The following is a 16276-nucleotide window of genomic DNA, read 5'->3' on the forward strand; positions in this document are numbered from 1 at the left end:
AATGTTTGTTTTTTTTAAATATTGTAGCTACAGAACACAGTAAAATCCTTTCAGCTGTTGCATTACAATTCAGCCAGTGCTTCGTTAGCATAAATCTCTCTCTCTCTCTCTCTCTCTCTAAGCTAATGGGAGCTCACAGGTGAACACATGAAATCTCACCTGCTCACTGCATGGAAAAAATGCCAGTCTAATGACCTACACATACTCAATGGAATTCTCTTTTCCAAAAGGCCCAATCCCCAGTCATGGAGAGTAGTGGTCGGGCAGAAAGTCTAACATTTTATTTTTAGTTACTCAGACTCACTAGAAGGGTTGGAAGTGGGGGAGAGAAGTAGGCCTATGGAGCAACTGCTGTGGAGACTATTTTTGAATAGGGGTCATTATCAGTAGAATTAAGCTCTGTGTCCCCCTGAATTATAGGCTTTAAATATACTTGTTCTGAGCAGCTAGTTTGTGAACCAGTGAGGGGAAAGTCTTGCCCAGTGTAAATATCCAAACTTCTTGACTTACTGAAATGATCCAAACCACTTGGATTGTCTTCAAGACCAGATTTATCCCTCCTGCCACCACCTTTCACACAACAGGGTTCATCCATGAGGCCTTTTTCCCCTCCTCCCCCAGCCTATTCACCAAACATGACACGCTCCTCCTGTTGTTAGTTCTCAGTTAACCTCGGGCCAGAAATCATGCAGAGAAGGGGAAAAAGTGATTGGGGCAGGACCAACATTGTATAGTGTGTGGCAGAGGTCAGTTGAGAGGCAGAACAAGTGGCCGTGCAAAGTGCAGGGAATGTGGGACAATTGGACCATTTTGATGCGTGGAGTGGAGCAGAAGGATACTTCAGGCACTTCATGAGGGGAATTGTGGAGGGAATGGAGGTAGAGGAGTTCTTTTATTAAAGTGAGGAATAGAACAAGAGCTAGAAGGCTGGGGGTAGGAGGTGACTGTTTGAGGATGCAAGCCATGGAGAGGGAACATTTGTCCTTAATTCATTCTAAGAGGTTGTTCAAATCTAGTGTGCTCTGTGACTATTCTCCTTAAGCACATGAGATTTGAGGTAAATGGTAGTCGGGGCCCCATAGAGGGGATCCCAACATTGGTGGGGTCACAAAGAGATACCCAAAAGATATGAGGAGGAGACTATATATGAAAAATGTCTTCTAAAACTAGCCACGGTGTAGGCAGAGTCTGTGTGTGATTTCCCAGCACAGCTGTGCCACTGTATTTGCCATAGCTGAAATTCAGCACCAGTTTTCCTTCGAGCAGAGAATGCTACTGGTTTGTGGCGTGGACAAATGTTGGCTGAAGCAGCATTTTTCATCTCGTCTGTCTGTTGTCATGCCTAAGAAAGAGCAACAGTAGCTCATTAAGCTCCTGTGGTATATAGTCCCTGTATCTTTCCACATATTGTATAACTAAATAATCAACTTCCTTCCTTTCTAAAACCCAAAAGCTGCTTTGTGTGTGAGTGTGTGAGAGTGAGAGAGTTACTCTCCCATCTTGTATCTGGGGCCATGCCCAAAGGCTGTACTTTCTAATTACCAATGACTTTTATGTATAAACCTTTTAATATATAAATTACTGGTAAATTAAATCTGAACCTGGCTAACAAAAAGGTCATCTCTGAAATTAACCGTTACTAGGCTTTGGGAATCCAGTAGTTTCATTAATATTGGCTGTACTGTACAGAACTTACTCAGAAATGGAAACTCAAGCATTTTAAGAGGACACAAAATTGCTGGGCTGATGATGTATTTAGCTGCACAATATAACTTCATTTGGTAGCTATAGAGCAGTAATCTGAGTTTTTTTGGTGGTCACTCTTCGTATTTATGAACTATTTTGATACAGTAATTCTTGTCGTGAAAATTGTTCCCTAGGTTTAGGAGACAAATGGAAATGTAATATTTTCTCTCCTATTTGATTGCCCAATATTTTTACTACATACTTTTGGAAAGGGTCAGATACAATACAGAAATCTGACACTGCATGGTTCCTGAATAAAACTGGTTATGTTGAAAGATTTGTTCACTCTAAGTAAAGGACATCTCATTAAACAAACAAATGAGCTGTCCTTAAAGCAATCAGTATTTACTATTAACTGAACAGCATAATAAATAATGAATTGCAGGTAAAGAACTATGGATAATTATCGGAAATGAATTCAAATTACCTGCTTGAAGCCTCAGGCCGAGAAAAGAGAAAATAGAGAGAGACAGAAAAGAGGATAAGTCATAGAATATATATAATTTCTATACAGAGCATTCATATTGTATTTTGTTGTGAAGAAAAGTAGCTCTAGTGCAGGGGTGGCCAACCTGAGCCTGAGACAGAGCCAGAATTTACCAACGTACATTGCCAAAGAGCCACAGTAATACGTCAGCAGCCTCCTATCAGCTCTCTCTCCCAGCGTCTCCTCCCCACCAGCAGCCCTGACGATCAGCACCTCCCCGTCACTCCCCGCACCTCCCAATCAGCTGTTTTGTGGCGTGCAGGAGGCTTGCGGGGGGGGGGGGGGAGAGGAGTGAGGGCACAGCACGCTCAGGGGAGGGGGCGGGAAGGGGTGGAGTGGAGGCAGGCCTGTGGCAGAGCTCGGGGTTGAGCAGTGAGCACCCCCCGGCACATTGGAAAGTTGGTGACTGTAGCTCCAGCCCTGGAGTCGGGGCCTATACAAGGTGCTGCATATTAACTTCTGAAGAGCCGCATGTGGCTCCGGAGCCACAGGTTGGCAACATCTGCTCTAGTGGATTTAGCCCTTTTTTCTGTTGTAACAAAATGGATTCCTCTTCCCCCAATGGATTCCTCAGCCTCTTCAGTGCAGAATCCTGCCTACAACTCATCACAAGGAAAAAGGGTAGCATGACACCACTTTGACAAAAACACATTTCCAAGGCAAGCACTTTGGGGCTGCTCTAGCTACCAGCTCGGTGAATTGAGCTGTTAATTTTACCATGTCCTAGATTTTGCAAATCCTTGCTTGGCACATTGCAAACAGCATGAGATTGTTGTACTTTGGCACAAGAATGACCAAAACCATGCACATAGCTGCCAGTTTTGTGCAGCTATATGTGTGATATATTATGCAAATTATTTAATGAGCTAATCTTCACATTTACAAATAATTTGCATATGACAGATTATGGTGGGGGTCAGACACTGTGCTGCACAATACTTGTGGGTAAGCTGGAGGGCTTCTATGGTGTTCCGTGACCTGGAAGTTTTCAGGGATTGCTAGGTTAGGTGGATGGGTACTGGAGTGTTCAGGTTGGTGGGTACTAGAAGGTAGGTGGGGAGGGGCTGATGATATTTAGCTTAGCAGTGGGCCTGAAACATGACAGGGCTGCTTACTGCATGACATCCATGCAAATTGCCTAATACTTGGCAGCCTGGTCTACTTGGCAGCTTTAGTAAGGTGAATCATTTGCCCCCTCCCTGAGCAGACATATGTCCTAACCTCCCTGCTTGACCACTATCTTACTGTTCAGAGCTCAGTGCAGAATTGGGCCTGGCAAAGATGGAGAAGGGCATGTCTGAGAAGACATGCTTTTAAGAGCTAGCCCTGTCACACTGAGATACTTAGCTCTTGATCTTTTCTTAGACTTGACACCTGCTACCGTGCAAGAGTGGCTGCAAATAGGCAGCAGAACAGAGTCAAATCCTTCACCCCTAAGGAGAACCTCACCTAGGACTAGGTCATCACTTTGAAATCTGCCTTAAGCGAGGGGCAAGGCAATTACATTGCCCCAGGAGCAACCCAGGAAGCCTACTGTTATTTGGAGAGTCAGAACCTGCCTCCCCATCTTCCCCCGCCTGCTCTGGGGAAGAAGGAACCTGCTCTAGGCCTGCACCCAGCATGTCGGCTCAGGTACGTGAGCCAGCACACTGGAGAGGTGATGGAGCCAAGGCTGTGCCCATTCCTAAGCTCCTCTGATCCCTCCCCACCCAACCAGTGCAGGGATGTGAGGAAGTGGCATCGTTACGTCTCCTTCCCTGCACCCTTTGGTGTGGGTAGCTCCCCTGAAAAAGTGGCAGGGGACACTCTATGCTCCTTTACTTCCTTGTGTGAGTGTATAAAGATAGTGACAGTCTAGCCTAGTGTACTTCTTCCTATATGTGAAGGTCTGATAAGCCTTGAGAATCAGACACACTCCCAGACTGAAATCAGAATTGAGTTTACAAGGATGGGAAGCAGTTTGGTCATAATAGTTTGATAGAAACCACACACAGCACAACTAAAATAATGTCGCTGTTACTCTGCCTGTTGATGGGTTACACTTATTGAGTATCTTGCCAGATACTTATCACTTGGTAAATACGCCTGAAAGACACTGTTGCTTAATTCACAGCTCAGCTGGGTTTTACCTCATACAACAAAACAAAAAACAAAAATGACAATGGGCTCAACACAGCTGCAATTGGGTATTGCCTCAAGAAAATGTAGCACCATCCATCTCAGTGTGTTCACTAGTTCCCAGTGCTGGTGCAGGCAGCATTCTGCATTAGTATTCAAAACAGGAGAAGAGAGAGAAAGAGAGAGCTAGATGAACCAACTAATTATAAAAAGAAAAGGAGTACTTGTGGCACCTCAGAGACTAACCAATTTATTTGAGCATGAGCTTTCGTGAGCACAAAAGCTCATGCTCAAATAAATTGGTTAGTCTCTAAGGTGCCACAAGTACTCCTTTTCTTTTTGCGAAGACAGACTAACACGGATGTTACTCTGCAACTAATTATAGTGGTCTGGAGAGAGACAAGTCATGATAAAAGATCATGTCTGCACTCTAAACCTTGCTGTCTGTCTCTCTATAAAGAGTAGTATGGTGAGCTAATGGGCTAACGGAAACCACCTAAACCTTAGCATCTTCCTTGGATTTAACCTGAAACTCGATTAGATTTGATACAGTTCAGATAAAGGGACACCTCCTTTCCATGTCTCCCTCCCAACATGCTACCTCAGTATGCTTTTGCAACTCTGGCTCCTCTACTTTGGACATTCTCCCAGATGTCAATGAGTTTGTCATTATGGATACTGGACCTTGAGAGCACTATATGCAAAAGTTAGGGTTTGTTACCAGTAACATACAACTGGCAAGCAACTCTCTGGTTAGATGTTTGTGAGCATTGTGACCAAGTCATACCGGAGAGCTACCACAGAGTGGTGGAAGGCAGATATATCAGCCCTAGAATGGTAAAGGCCCTCTTCCTCCTGAGCTGAAAAGAAGTTACCTCAATTAAGGGCTGTCTGTGACCTTTAAACACCCTCCCCCTTTTCTGGTGTGAGAGAGAGGGCAAAGAAAGAAGAGAGAAGCTGCAGAAGGGCTAGTGGCAGCTGGGAGAAAAGGCTTCTCTTGGGTGGAAGGCTGCTTTCTTCCCTATGTGGGGAATCAACTGAGCTAATGGACAGTTTGGGGAGGACTGGAATCCAGGGGCCAGCATAAGAAGGCAACACCCCAAAGAGGGGGCAAGGAGGGGGTTCCTTTTTGTGTTATGAACGTGTTTCTTTTTGTTTGGCTGAAGAGTACTCCGTGGGCCTACCCCAGGCCAACTGTGTAAATATTGAAAATAAACTTGAGTGAGGAATAAAAGCTCTTGAGAGTGGGAATGATTTACTCCAGCCCCCTCTCCCCTATCACTGAGTCCCATGAGGCAAAGGAGGTGCCTTGTCACAGTGTAAACTGCAGTTCCTCTGACCACCGAAGTTGTATGCAGAGCATACATTAGTTATAAATAGCACTTATAAAGGTCTTGATTTTATCGCCTGTAAGCACAAGTCAGACAATGATGAGCAGGGCAGAGAACATAAGAGAACCTGACACTGCATAGGTAAGTGTTGGGCAGCCATTGAGAGACTGTCGCAACCTAAGAAAGGACTATGTACCTTGTATATATAGAATATATGATGATGTGGTGACATATAAAAGGGTTGATCGCACTGATTGTCAGATGACTGTGTTACTTACAGATGGTAAACCTAGAATTAACTGTGCAGGTTACCTCAGACAAGTGTTGATAAAGCTTTCATGCTTCACACCAGCACTTGTTTTATTGGCATCATGCAAGGTCTAAGAGGAGAATCTGTATAGAAAATTCTAGGGTTTTTTTCCCTTTAAATACATCACTTTTCTTCACCTGTAAAGACAGGCACCCTTACTTCAGCAAGTCCAACTGTAGTAGGAAGAGAGATTGAAAATAATGACCCTGACTTTCTTCACACTTACTCAAGTGTGGGTGAAGAGTAACTCATTTGAAGTCAAAGAAATTACACTGGTGTAAAACCAGTGTAAGTGAGATGAAAACCAGAAATAGCACATTCAATACTCCTCTAAAATATAGCTAAAATAACTTTGTGCATAAAAGTGTCAAACTTCAACATTCAATATGTTTGAGCCTTCCAGGCCTAAAGACTGGTGCTGTAGGTCCTAATGGAAAGATGGGAATCTCCTCTTTCCACTGATTTAAAGATTCCATTCCTAGCTGCAATGGACAATAAGTGATCAGATTTTACGGCTGTTAACACAAGACTTAATATTGCTCATGCTGTAATCTGTAAACCCCTGTAATCTGAAGTAAATTTTCACATTTGAGAGAAGAAATAAAAGATTTTTGTGGCATGTTGATTTAAAATATGGTGGCTTGTTGAAGCTTCTCAATGGTTTGGATTGTTAAAATAAGTCCCTGGAAAGACCAGTTAGTGGATGTAATATAAACCCTTGTCATATAAATATTTAAAAGTGGCGGTGTTCAAGTCCTGCCGGAATTCTCTGGGACCTTGTTCTGGACCTTTTTTGGGCATCTTGCAACTATTCTGGTACTCGGGTTTTGACACTTCTTGAATTCAGCACATCCTCTGAAAAGTGGATCTCTTCTGCGGAAGAGTGAGACTGGAGGATTTTGGCATGAGGCTTATCAGTCAGCCTCTTCCTTTGTCTCTCTCATGCTGCTGATAAACTGGGGAATTCTCAAAGATTATTTGAAATGTGAAACAGCAATTCTGATTTTCAGGAATCTTGTAAATTTTGTTTCCACTTTCATTTTACCAGCATTCAAACTCCCTGACTTTCACTTCCAAATTATTTCCCTCCCTCAGTCAAAATCTCTACTTTCCACCTAGCTTTTAGTCAGAACCTTACAAAGCTGCTGAATTCGCCACAATTCCTAACCTGTTATAAACCAATGGCTTATGACACCTGCCCACAGGTGTTGCAGGTCAGTCAGCTATGTCCCTTTTCCCTCTTGGGCGCTTTAAGACTGGCTGGTTGGCTTTCTTTGAGTAAGAGAGGAAACAGATTGTCAGCTTCTTCCACATAGCCTATTTCCCCTGCAGAGGTTTCCTCTATCTGTCTTTCCTGCCGTTTGGCAGTCAGCTGCCGCTGGTTCCTGAGCTGGCTTTTACCTCGTTCTTGGTCATTTCTTGCCTGAAAATTGTCCTGTCTAAGTAATGTTGATATTTGATATCTGGCATATAGTGGTGATTGGTACCCTATAAATGCCACAGAGAGAGATACATAGATAACTAAAAAAAAAACATATCAGCCTGGTGTTGGTTAATATTTAGCTGAGGTACCACAAGCACTACTGACCATCAGAATTTTCTATACACCTGCATTTTCAGAACTGTCTCTTTTTACTCCTCTGTGAATAGCAGTTAAATGCTAATTAGAGATGAAAATGTTCTCCTTTTGGCAGACTCCTGACATTTTTGCCTTTTAACATATAACCCTAGGATGGATAATGGTGGGGTGTGTGTAAAGCTGTAATATAATCATATTGGGATTATGGAAGAAAAGCAAAGGTTTCATAGGATGGTCCTTAGTAGTGAATCAAATTTGTTTAAATGTCCTGTTTTAAGCATAAATGAAAGATAAAGAACATATGAGATTTATGAATAGGGTCATTGGAGTACTGAATCTCTCTCATTAGATGTGTTACTCTGCTTTCCAGCTAGCACTATTCTTAATTAGAAAAATTTATGAACTGGAATGATTACAAATATACCCATCCCTGCTCTCAAAATCAAAGGAAAAAGTAATCAAATTTCTGTGGTATAATTAATGTGCTTATATTTTTTCTGTTGCTATAGTTTTATTATAGTACCTTTCAGAAGCAAAGAGGGGAACTGTACAATTTAATACACCTTTAATATGTTTACATTTTTGCTTTAGCTCTGAACCCTTGAGCATTGCTTTAATTTACTAACCTCATTAAAGCCAAGTTAATATTGTGAGCTAATATGGCTTTCTCCTCTTTACTAGATTTGCAAGTTCACATCCTTACATCTCAGTTGAACTGAAGGTGGGAGAAAAACATTCTTTCATTCTGTTTGGACTCCCTGTTTACAGAAGAGAGATGGAGATACTATTAAGCACAAAAAGGATCAATATATGTCTGCTTTTCTTTGTATTAAATTTGGCAGAAGGTATTGAAATACCATTATCAGGTGAGTTGTAGCTATTTACTGTAGCTATTTATTACTATTTACTCTGCTTTCTTCTCCCCTGAAAACCACTTTGCTTTCTCCCCTGTTTCAGGTGTTCCGTTATGAATTTTATTTTGCCTTAACATGGCGTTTTGGGAGTTTATACATGATACAATTGTAATTTACTTTCTTCAGTCCCATTTAGATGCTGCTGTGAACTTATCTAGATAGCACATCACTGACCTTTGAGATCCTACCCTCTGTTCTGCTCAGAAGTTTCAGTTCCGTCCTTTGCATAAATCTCTCCTTTTGGCTGTTATTCTTTCTGCAATTGGTCTGATATACATATCCATTTATTTATTTATATGCAGCCTGCTGTTTCATTTTCAAAAGGGAACATATGTGGATCTGTCTGAATAATTTTATCCCAGGAGAATATTTCCCATCATTTGAATGACACTTGCAGGAGCACCTACTTTACCATGTCTGGCCATGGTACACATCAAACGGCATATTTTACATAGCTGGTTCTTCTTCTGTGCATGTGTACAATATGTAATGAACCTCATAAAAAGCCAATCCCATGGAGCTGACTAAAGGAGCAAGGGTGGAAGATTTAGCCCCAAACTACATTTCATCGTAGGCAAATAAATAAGGGTGATTACACACTACAGTTTTCTTTTGGAAAAAATCTCATCCCATTAATATTTTTGTTAGATGAATTGTCTCACCAATTATTCATAAAAAAATAACAAACCTGGCCTTTTTTGTCTAGGCATACAGGGCCCGATCCTCAAACATAGTTAGGGGCCTAACTCACATGACCTCAATGGGAGTTAGGCCCCTAAACTCCTTTTGGGGATCTGTGCCTCAGACACTGAAGCCAGAAGGGTCCTGTAAGTAGTTTCAAAACATGTTAGGTCTCAGCTATAACTTCAAGGCACTGGCCCACTTTAGGGCACCCCCCGCCAGGCCCCAGAAAGAACTCTGAATGACCCCGTGCCTCCCAGCAATCCCAGCTGCTATGGAAGAGTACACTTACTAGGAGTTTCAACATACACTCCCTTCCATGGCTGGGTAGCTCTACATACCAGTGCAGGGAGGCAGTACCTCTCCTTCCTTCGGAAGTGGATAGCCCCAGTGGATAGCCAAGAGGAGTCCTTGCACTCAGCTGTGTACAAGATTGCATTTGAAGCCAAGGATGGGACAGGTTCCTTGTGCATTCACCAAAATGTAAGCACCAACTCTGGGAACCATCTGTGTCTTAATTTATTTGAATAGAGCATTTTATATTTTAATAAAAAGGAATTCTGTCTGAATATTTATAAGCTAGTGGGAAAGGGTGGACACAGCAGAGATGCAAGGGATTCAGCATGATATGATGCAGCAAGATACTACATTTTGTTTGAGCTTTGAGCTTCATGGCCTGTTCGACTTAAAAATGAAACCAGAGAACATGCTAATTTTCGTGTTGTGTATAACAATGTGATGATCTGTTATCCCAGCTTACAGTGCAGAGCACATTCTCTGTTGTGTGTCTCTTACTCAACACTTTAATTCCCATAGAAGAAAAGTCAGTGAAACATCATTGATTTGCTGTTTGCATAGTAACAATGCGCACTCATGCCACAGATGAATGAAAACTCTGTGTATCCATAATGGATCCAATGATGTACCATGTAGTGTATCTATGTGTAGTTTAAAACACGCCAGTCTATTCATTTACTCTCCTCCTTAAACTTGGTAAATTTGGGAAAACATGAAACATTAATGCTCTCAAAAGCAAGGTGTAGGTATTGACTGACTTCTGTGGGAATATTTCTATTCTGAGTCAGAGCTCATCATTTCTAATGGCAATAAAATGTATGTGATATTAATGGCTATGTTCAGAAATGTCATTACTGAAATAGATGGCATTCTCTGGGAAGTGTATAATCATCCATATTCCAGTTTATTGAAACCTGCATGTATTTTGCACATATTTGATTTATCTGCAGATTCGCCACCTGCTTGATTCATTAGGAGTGAGCAGGGGGAAAGTATTTTCTTTTAGTCACCTGGCTTTAAAAAAATCACTTACAAACTCTCAGAAGACAAATCAGAGCTCAGTACAGTCATGAACATTAGAAAGTTAGCCTCCACATTTGCTGTCTTTAGCTTATGTTGGAAGAGACAGTGGTCTCTATTATGGCTCTATGAGCTGGAGCCATGCAGGGACGTGGAAGCAGGAACACAAGCTATGTTGCAACCTCTTGATGCGTTATGCTTTCAGATAGGAGAACAAGTTATGATGCCTTAGAGGAGAGAACATAGGAATGGCAGAGCAGAATTTTTTCTGCTCATGCAGCCCCCATCACTGTTCTACAGGAATCTGATCCAAAGCCCATTGAGATCAATGGAAAAACACTAACTGACTTGAGTGGACTTTGGATCAGGCTCCAGGTGAAGATCAATGTCTGAGGAGGGAAGGACAAGAGCCATATAATTACTCCATCCCATTATACTCCCTCCATGTCATGGAGTGCTGCAGCCAAGCACTGTCCAACCTCCCGTTTGGTGCTGAGACACTTGGAGCATTGACTTCAGAATACTGAGAGTGTTTTCATCATCAGGAGAATATGTATAAATGTATAAATCTGAAATGTTTGCTGGGATAATGTAATGGGGTCTGGCAACCTTGATCCCTTTAAATAATCTGAACTGTGTTTAGTTTGGTTTGAATAGTACTTGATCTAATCAAATTGTCCTCTGTTCAGTTGCACAGGTTCCAACAATTACAGACCAATCCATGACCCAAGTTGCATACCCTTTTGATGAAGACTTTACAATTAAATGTGAAGCTAAAGGAAATCCACAACCCACGTAAGTGTTTCTTTAAACTAGAGGAGTAATCAAAAGTTTGTTTTCCTTTTCTACCAGTTAACTGCTGCCTAAACGTTGTTCTTACTTGGCAGGGAAAAGGAGAATTGATGCACACTAATCAGCTTAGAATCTGGGGGATAGGTTAAGCTTTGTGTTCCCCATTAGGCCACCCAACTTTTGCTGCTTGATCTCTTCCACTCGCTCCATGAATAGGGATTAACATGCCTTTTCCTGTTTGGAAATGTTTCATTTCTCAAGTATGTGCTAAATTTATCCCCAGGTTCACACAAGGCTGACTCCGCAGTATTAAAAGAGATATGAGTTGTGTAATGTCAATCAAAGGGTACCAGCTGTCCACTTACTTTTCACACTGCTTAGCCTTCCCTCCCCCATGAAAATACCAAACTCATCAAACCAAGTGCCAAGTATTCACATTTACATTTAATTTGATATTTTGTATGTGCCTAATATCACAATAGTTATCTCAAAATAAGCACAAGATAATAGTTTTCATCAAATATTTTTAATATGAATTTATGGGGTTTGTAATAAAATATTCTGTGAAATTTTACCAGTCAGGTTGTTTGTTCAACATGGATTAAATTATTTATTAACTAGCTGGAGCTCTGTGCATGTGTGATTGTGATTGTACAGTTTTGATATTCATTACTCCACAAAGTGAACAAAGTTTAAAACTTGGTGTTTTTTTTTTAAGAGACATTTTAATATTAAATAAGACACAGTCATTTTCAAGATGGCTCTGACTGAAGCTCTGCAGCATGTTAACAACTAACTTGCCCTGTTTCATGTTTGGTTACGAACTGAAAGGTCAGCCTAGGTCAATTGTTGCCAAGGTTTCCTAACATTCTGAATAGGGCAAGTCAGAAAACCGAATGTCCATTCACTGAGACATTCTGACTTTTTATTTCTCATTCTGCATTGGAGTAAAAAGTCAAAATTTCCCAAAAAATTTTGATTTGGGACCATCAAAACTTTTTGTTTCAATAATATCAAAATATAGTATAAAATTTATAGAGAGAGATAGATATATCTCTACACATAGTATTATCTAAAAGTCTAAATGAAACATTTCATTTTGATGTGTTTAGTTTTCTACTTTATAATTTCAATTAGTTCTTAACACTATTGAAACAAAATGAGAAAGTTGAGAGACAACAATTTCTTCAAAATAAACGTGTTCCTGCAAAATGTTTAGATTTCAATGAAACTGCTTTTTCCAATGAAAAACTGTTCAACTGGAAATTTTTCGACCAACTCAACTTCTGAATGCACCTGCCCCAGTTTCAAACCAGCTTGGATTGAGTATGGGTAAATAAGGTAGGTAAAGTTATGGGTTTGTGTCAAAATCACACCCAAATTGAGGTTTGTGTCAAAACCAAAGGCCACTTGAAGCACCTCATGTTTATGTGGCAAACCAAGGGAAATTCAGTGGATTCAACTAAATTTTTCAAATCTACATAAGACAGAACCAGTGAAATTGTTTGTTTGTATGGACCCCTCCCAACGAACAGCACCAAGTTTTCTATAGCTTTGGTTCTAATCCAAATTCTGTAGTTTCTTTCATTGTGGCCAGTATTTTGAGACTGTGACTTTCATTTATTGTCCTTGCCTTCAGCCCTCAATTAATATTTTGTGTCACAGTCAGTGTATCTCAAAGTAGCGTGCTCAATAGGAGAGATGTGCCCCATAGCTAACGTTAGCTACATTTCCCTTGGGGCCTGATCCAGCACCGTAAAAGTCAAAGGGAATTTTGCCATTCACTGTAATGAGTCAGGATTGGGTCCTTGATTACCATTATGCTTATACTAGAGCACATTATTTTCCAAGGCCTTATGTTTAATGTTTATATTACCTTTCAGTTTTAATTGGACTAAAGATGAGAAACCATTCAGTCTACTATCTGACCCCAGAATAGTTGCATCCAGAAATTCAGGAACCTTTGTGATCCAAAATCAGGGGATCATAGCTGATTTTCAAGGGAAATACCGTTGTTATGCTTCAAATGAACTGGGAACTGCCATGTCAGAAGAAATCGAAATAATAGTTCCAAGTAAGTTTCTCAAATGAAATGCTGTGTTTCTTTTTATTGATAAATTGCATAGTCAGTTGCTTGACCACACTTTGGTTCATTATTTCTTCATGAAATATAATCAAGACCAAATAACCAATGTTAGTCAGTTTTATTAATATGGTACAGGAGAAAGGTTTGATATGATACCAGTCTCCAAAGAACAGTCCCGTGCAGTGATGTTGCATTCACCTTATGCAGAAGGTGTATTCCCCAAGTTACACATTTCAGCTGATATTATTTAAATGATTTTATAAATTACAGCACTAAAATCCAACTCATCAGGTTGTTCCAGTTCCCTGACCTTTTCTTCTGTTCCTTCGTTATCTTTGTTTTGGATACTAGCATTCCAGGTAATAATCTGTGAAGGTATATCCCTGGCTTGTACTAAGACACAGAACAGATGTATCTTGATTTTGACAAGTTTCCTAGCTGCTTGTGCCAAATGCTTACTTCAGCAAATACAAGGTGTTATGGGATACTTAGCATAAGTGAATAGGATTATGGTACAGGCTGGTTTAGGCTATATCACTGTTACAATATTCGTGGTTAATATTATTGGTGCTTAATGCATTTTGATTGATTGATTGCCAGCAATATTAGTCAAAATTTTAATGAAGGGAGAGAATATTAGATGCTATCTCAGTATAACAATGAAGGTGGTTGTCATATACGGCGTGCTATGATATTTATTTATTCTAGTGTGCCATGGTCATAGCAGCCTAAAAAGTGAAACTGAAAGCTATAGTTATTAATTTTCAGAATGTCTCATATTTCCCCTACTGTCCTCCATATCTCTTAGGGAGCCCTAAGAAACCTTCAAGGTTTTTCTCTGTTTAACCACAAGACTTCCTAACCAAGACTTCCTGTGGAGCTAAGTTAGCTACAGTTGTGAGTCAGTTTGACAGGCCCTTGCAATGCAGCATTCTGACATTTTAAAGTTCTGCCATCATGTTGTGCCCAAGCACCAGCATGGTGCAACATAATGACATTGTGGCAAACCATCATCCCTCTTGAGATATAATGTCCCAATGTGATGACTTTGTACAGGCCTCAGAACTGATTTCAGACTTTTTTAATAGCGGGTCACCTCAAAAAACCACCTGTAATCTGGGAATCCTGATGTGGTAGTCCCGCATATCCCTAACTACTTCGTAATCGCTCCAGCCACTTGCTATTGAGTGGTATGAGGCACTTCTGTTCTCCCCACTAACTCACTAAGTTTGTTCCACAGCATTCCCAACTCCTGTTTGCTAGGAATTAATTACCAAATCTGAGTAAATATCATGGAAGTTCAAGATATTACCACTGAACCATCAGTACCTTCTAAGTTTTCTAGTACAAATACTAAAAAACATTCCCCAAATACTTTAATTTACAAGGAACTGGGTAAATTGTGTACATATTTTCATAGCTATATTAATTTGGAGAGCATTTATTATTCACTGATATTTGCTGAATAGAATTCACCATGCTTTATCTCTAGAGAATAAGCCAGCAGGGCTGTTAGTACAGGCTTTTTTAATGGCATCCTCAGGAGAATTGAGTGTTTGGTGGCAGAAAATGATTTGCTTTGACTTGATTATTATTTCTCTACTGAGGCTATGAAAATAAACACCTTTTGAATGCCTTCTCTTTTTATTTTTCACAAAAGTCATAGTAGTTTTTTGTACTGTGTCTAAAACAGCAGTTTTGCTCATTCAATGCCACCAGTCTTAGTACTTTGCATTTCTACAGCTTCCTCTATCAAAAGATCCCAAAGCACTTGACAGACATAGGGCCAATGGGTCCTGCTGAGATCTGCATGTGATGGAGGCCCTCCAGATCCTGATTTCAGCATTGCCATGGAAGGGAGTGGTCACCTATCTCCTTGGCAGTATCTCTGGCCATTTGAGTGCAGAGGTAGAAGACAATAGGGAACATGCATCATCCATCTACCAGCCCTGTAGAAAAGTTTATGCAGCCTAAGGCTATTATTTTTTCTGGCATCCTCCTTCTGTGCCATGGAACATCTCCTGAGAAGTGATCTAAAGGCAGCTATAAATAGGGGAAAGCCTAGCAATGTGGCTTCATGGGAACTGTGCTGTCACAGAAGCTTAGAAAGTCTGGGAAGGAGAGCCAAAGCCAGGCCAGAGAGTCCACATAAACTGTTCTGTGTTGGGGCAGATCCCCCAAGATACACAGGGAGCAGAACCTCTTGATCTTTCTGTGGGGACAAAATGTTTCTCTCTCCCTGTCTCAATCTTCATCTGTCTCTGGTTTTATACTGCTGCTTTTACTCATAGTACCTGAGCACCTTCTGCATAAAATCAGAAACAACAGTGAAGTCCTTGGTGGACTTCATGGAGTCTATGGAACTTCTTCCTTTTCAGGGAGATTCTTTCCTGACTGTGTACTCTGAAATGAAATCCATGAGAGGAGTCTCCCAGGGTTTCCTTTTTACTGACCAGCTTTTATGGATACCTTTTTTCTTGAGAGGTGTGCTCTATACACTAGCTAGCCAATTAAGCCTCATGACACACTGGCCACAAAGGTCAGGTGCATATATATATAGGAATTACTTCACTCATCACTAAATTTCAGCAGCCTCTAGGGGTGTAACTCATCAGCACTGCACAACAGTTTGACTTCAAATTGTATTTTCAGTTGAACTGAACTGAATGTCATGGTGTGAGTTAAAATGACCTAGTCATTACTGGAGGGGACACAGTAGTTGTTTAATGTCACCCAATAATTTTGGGCAGAGTGAAAAGAGCAACATTGCCATTCAAAGCTCTAGGCAGAAGACAATTATTCACTTTGGAATCTGGCCAGGGCACTGGGGTGATACTACTACTCATAAGAAGACTGCCGGGGGCCCTTTAATTTCCCAAATGGTGAGGACGTCAGTTTTATGTCCCTTCTAAAGT

The 16276-nt window shown here is 40.8% G+C and overlaps 1 protein-coding gene across 9 annotated transcripts in view; it reads left to right on the plus strand.

Annotated features, from left to right (window-relative positions):
- Positions 1-16276, plus strand: part of CHL1 (cell adhesion molecule L1 like) — a 201264-nt gene that overhangs the window by 112745 nt on the left and 72243 nt on the right. For all 9 annotated transcript variants that reach the window (XR_012159765.1, XR_012159764.1, XM_073351144.1 and 6 more), the window contains 3 exons: positions 8253-8437; positions 11173-11278; positions 13159-13349. Coding sequence is in view for 7 of the 9 variants with exons in the window: in XM_073351144.1 (XP_073207245.1) it covers positions 8347-8437; positions 11173-11278; positions 13159-13349 (388 nt within the window). In the remaining 2 variants the exon portion in view is untranslated. The remainder of the gene's footprint in view (positions 1-8252; positions 8438-11172; positions 11279-13158; positions 13350-16276) is intronic.

The sequence above is a fragment of the Lepidochelys kempii genome, chromosome 7, assembly GCF_965140265.1.
Source record: "Lepidochelys kempii isolate rLepKem1 chromosome 7, rLepKem1.hap2, whole genome shotgun sequence".
Lineage (NCBI taxonomy): Eukaryota > Metazoa > Chordata > Testudines > Cheloniidae > Lepidochelys > Lepidochelys kempii.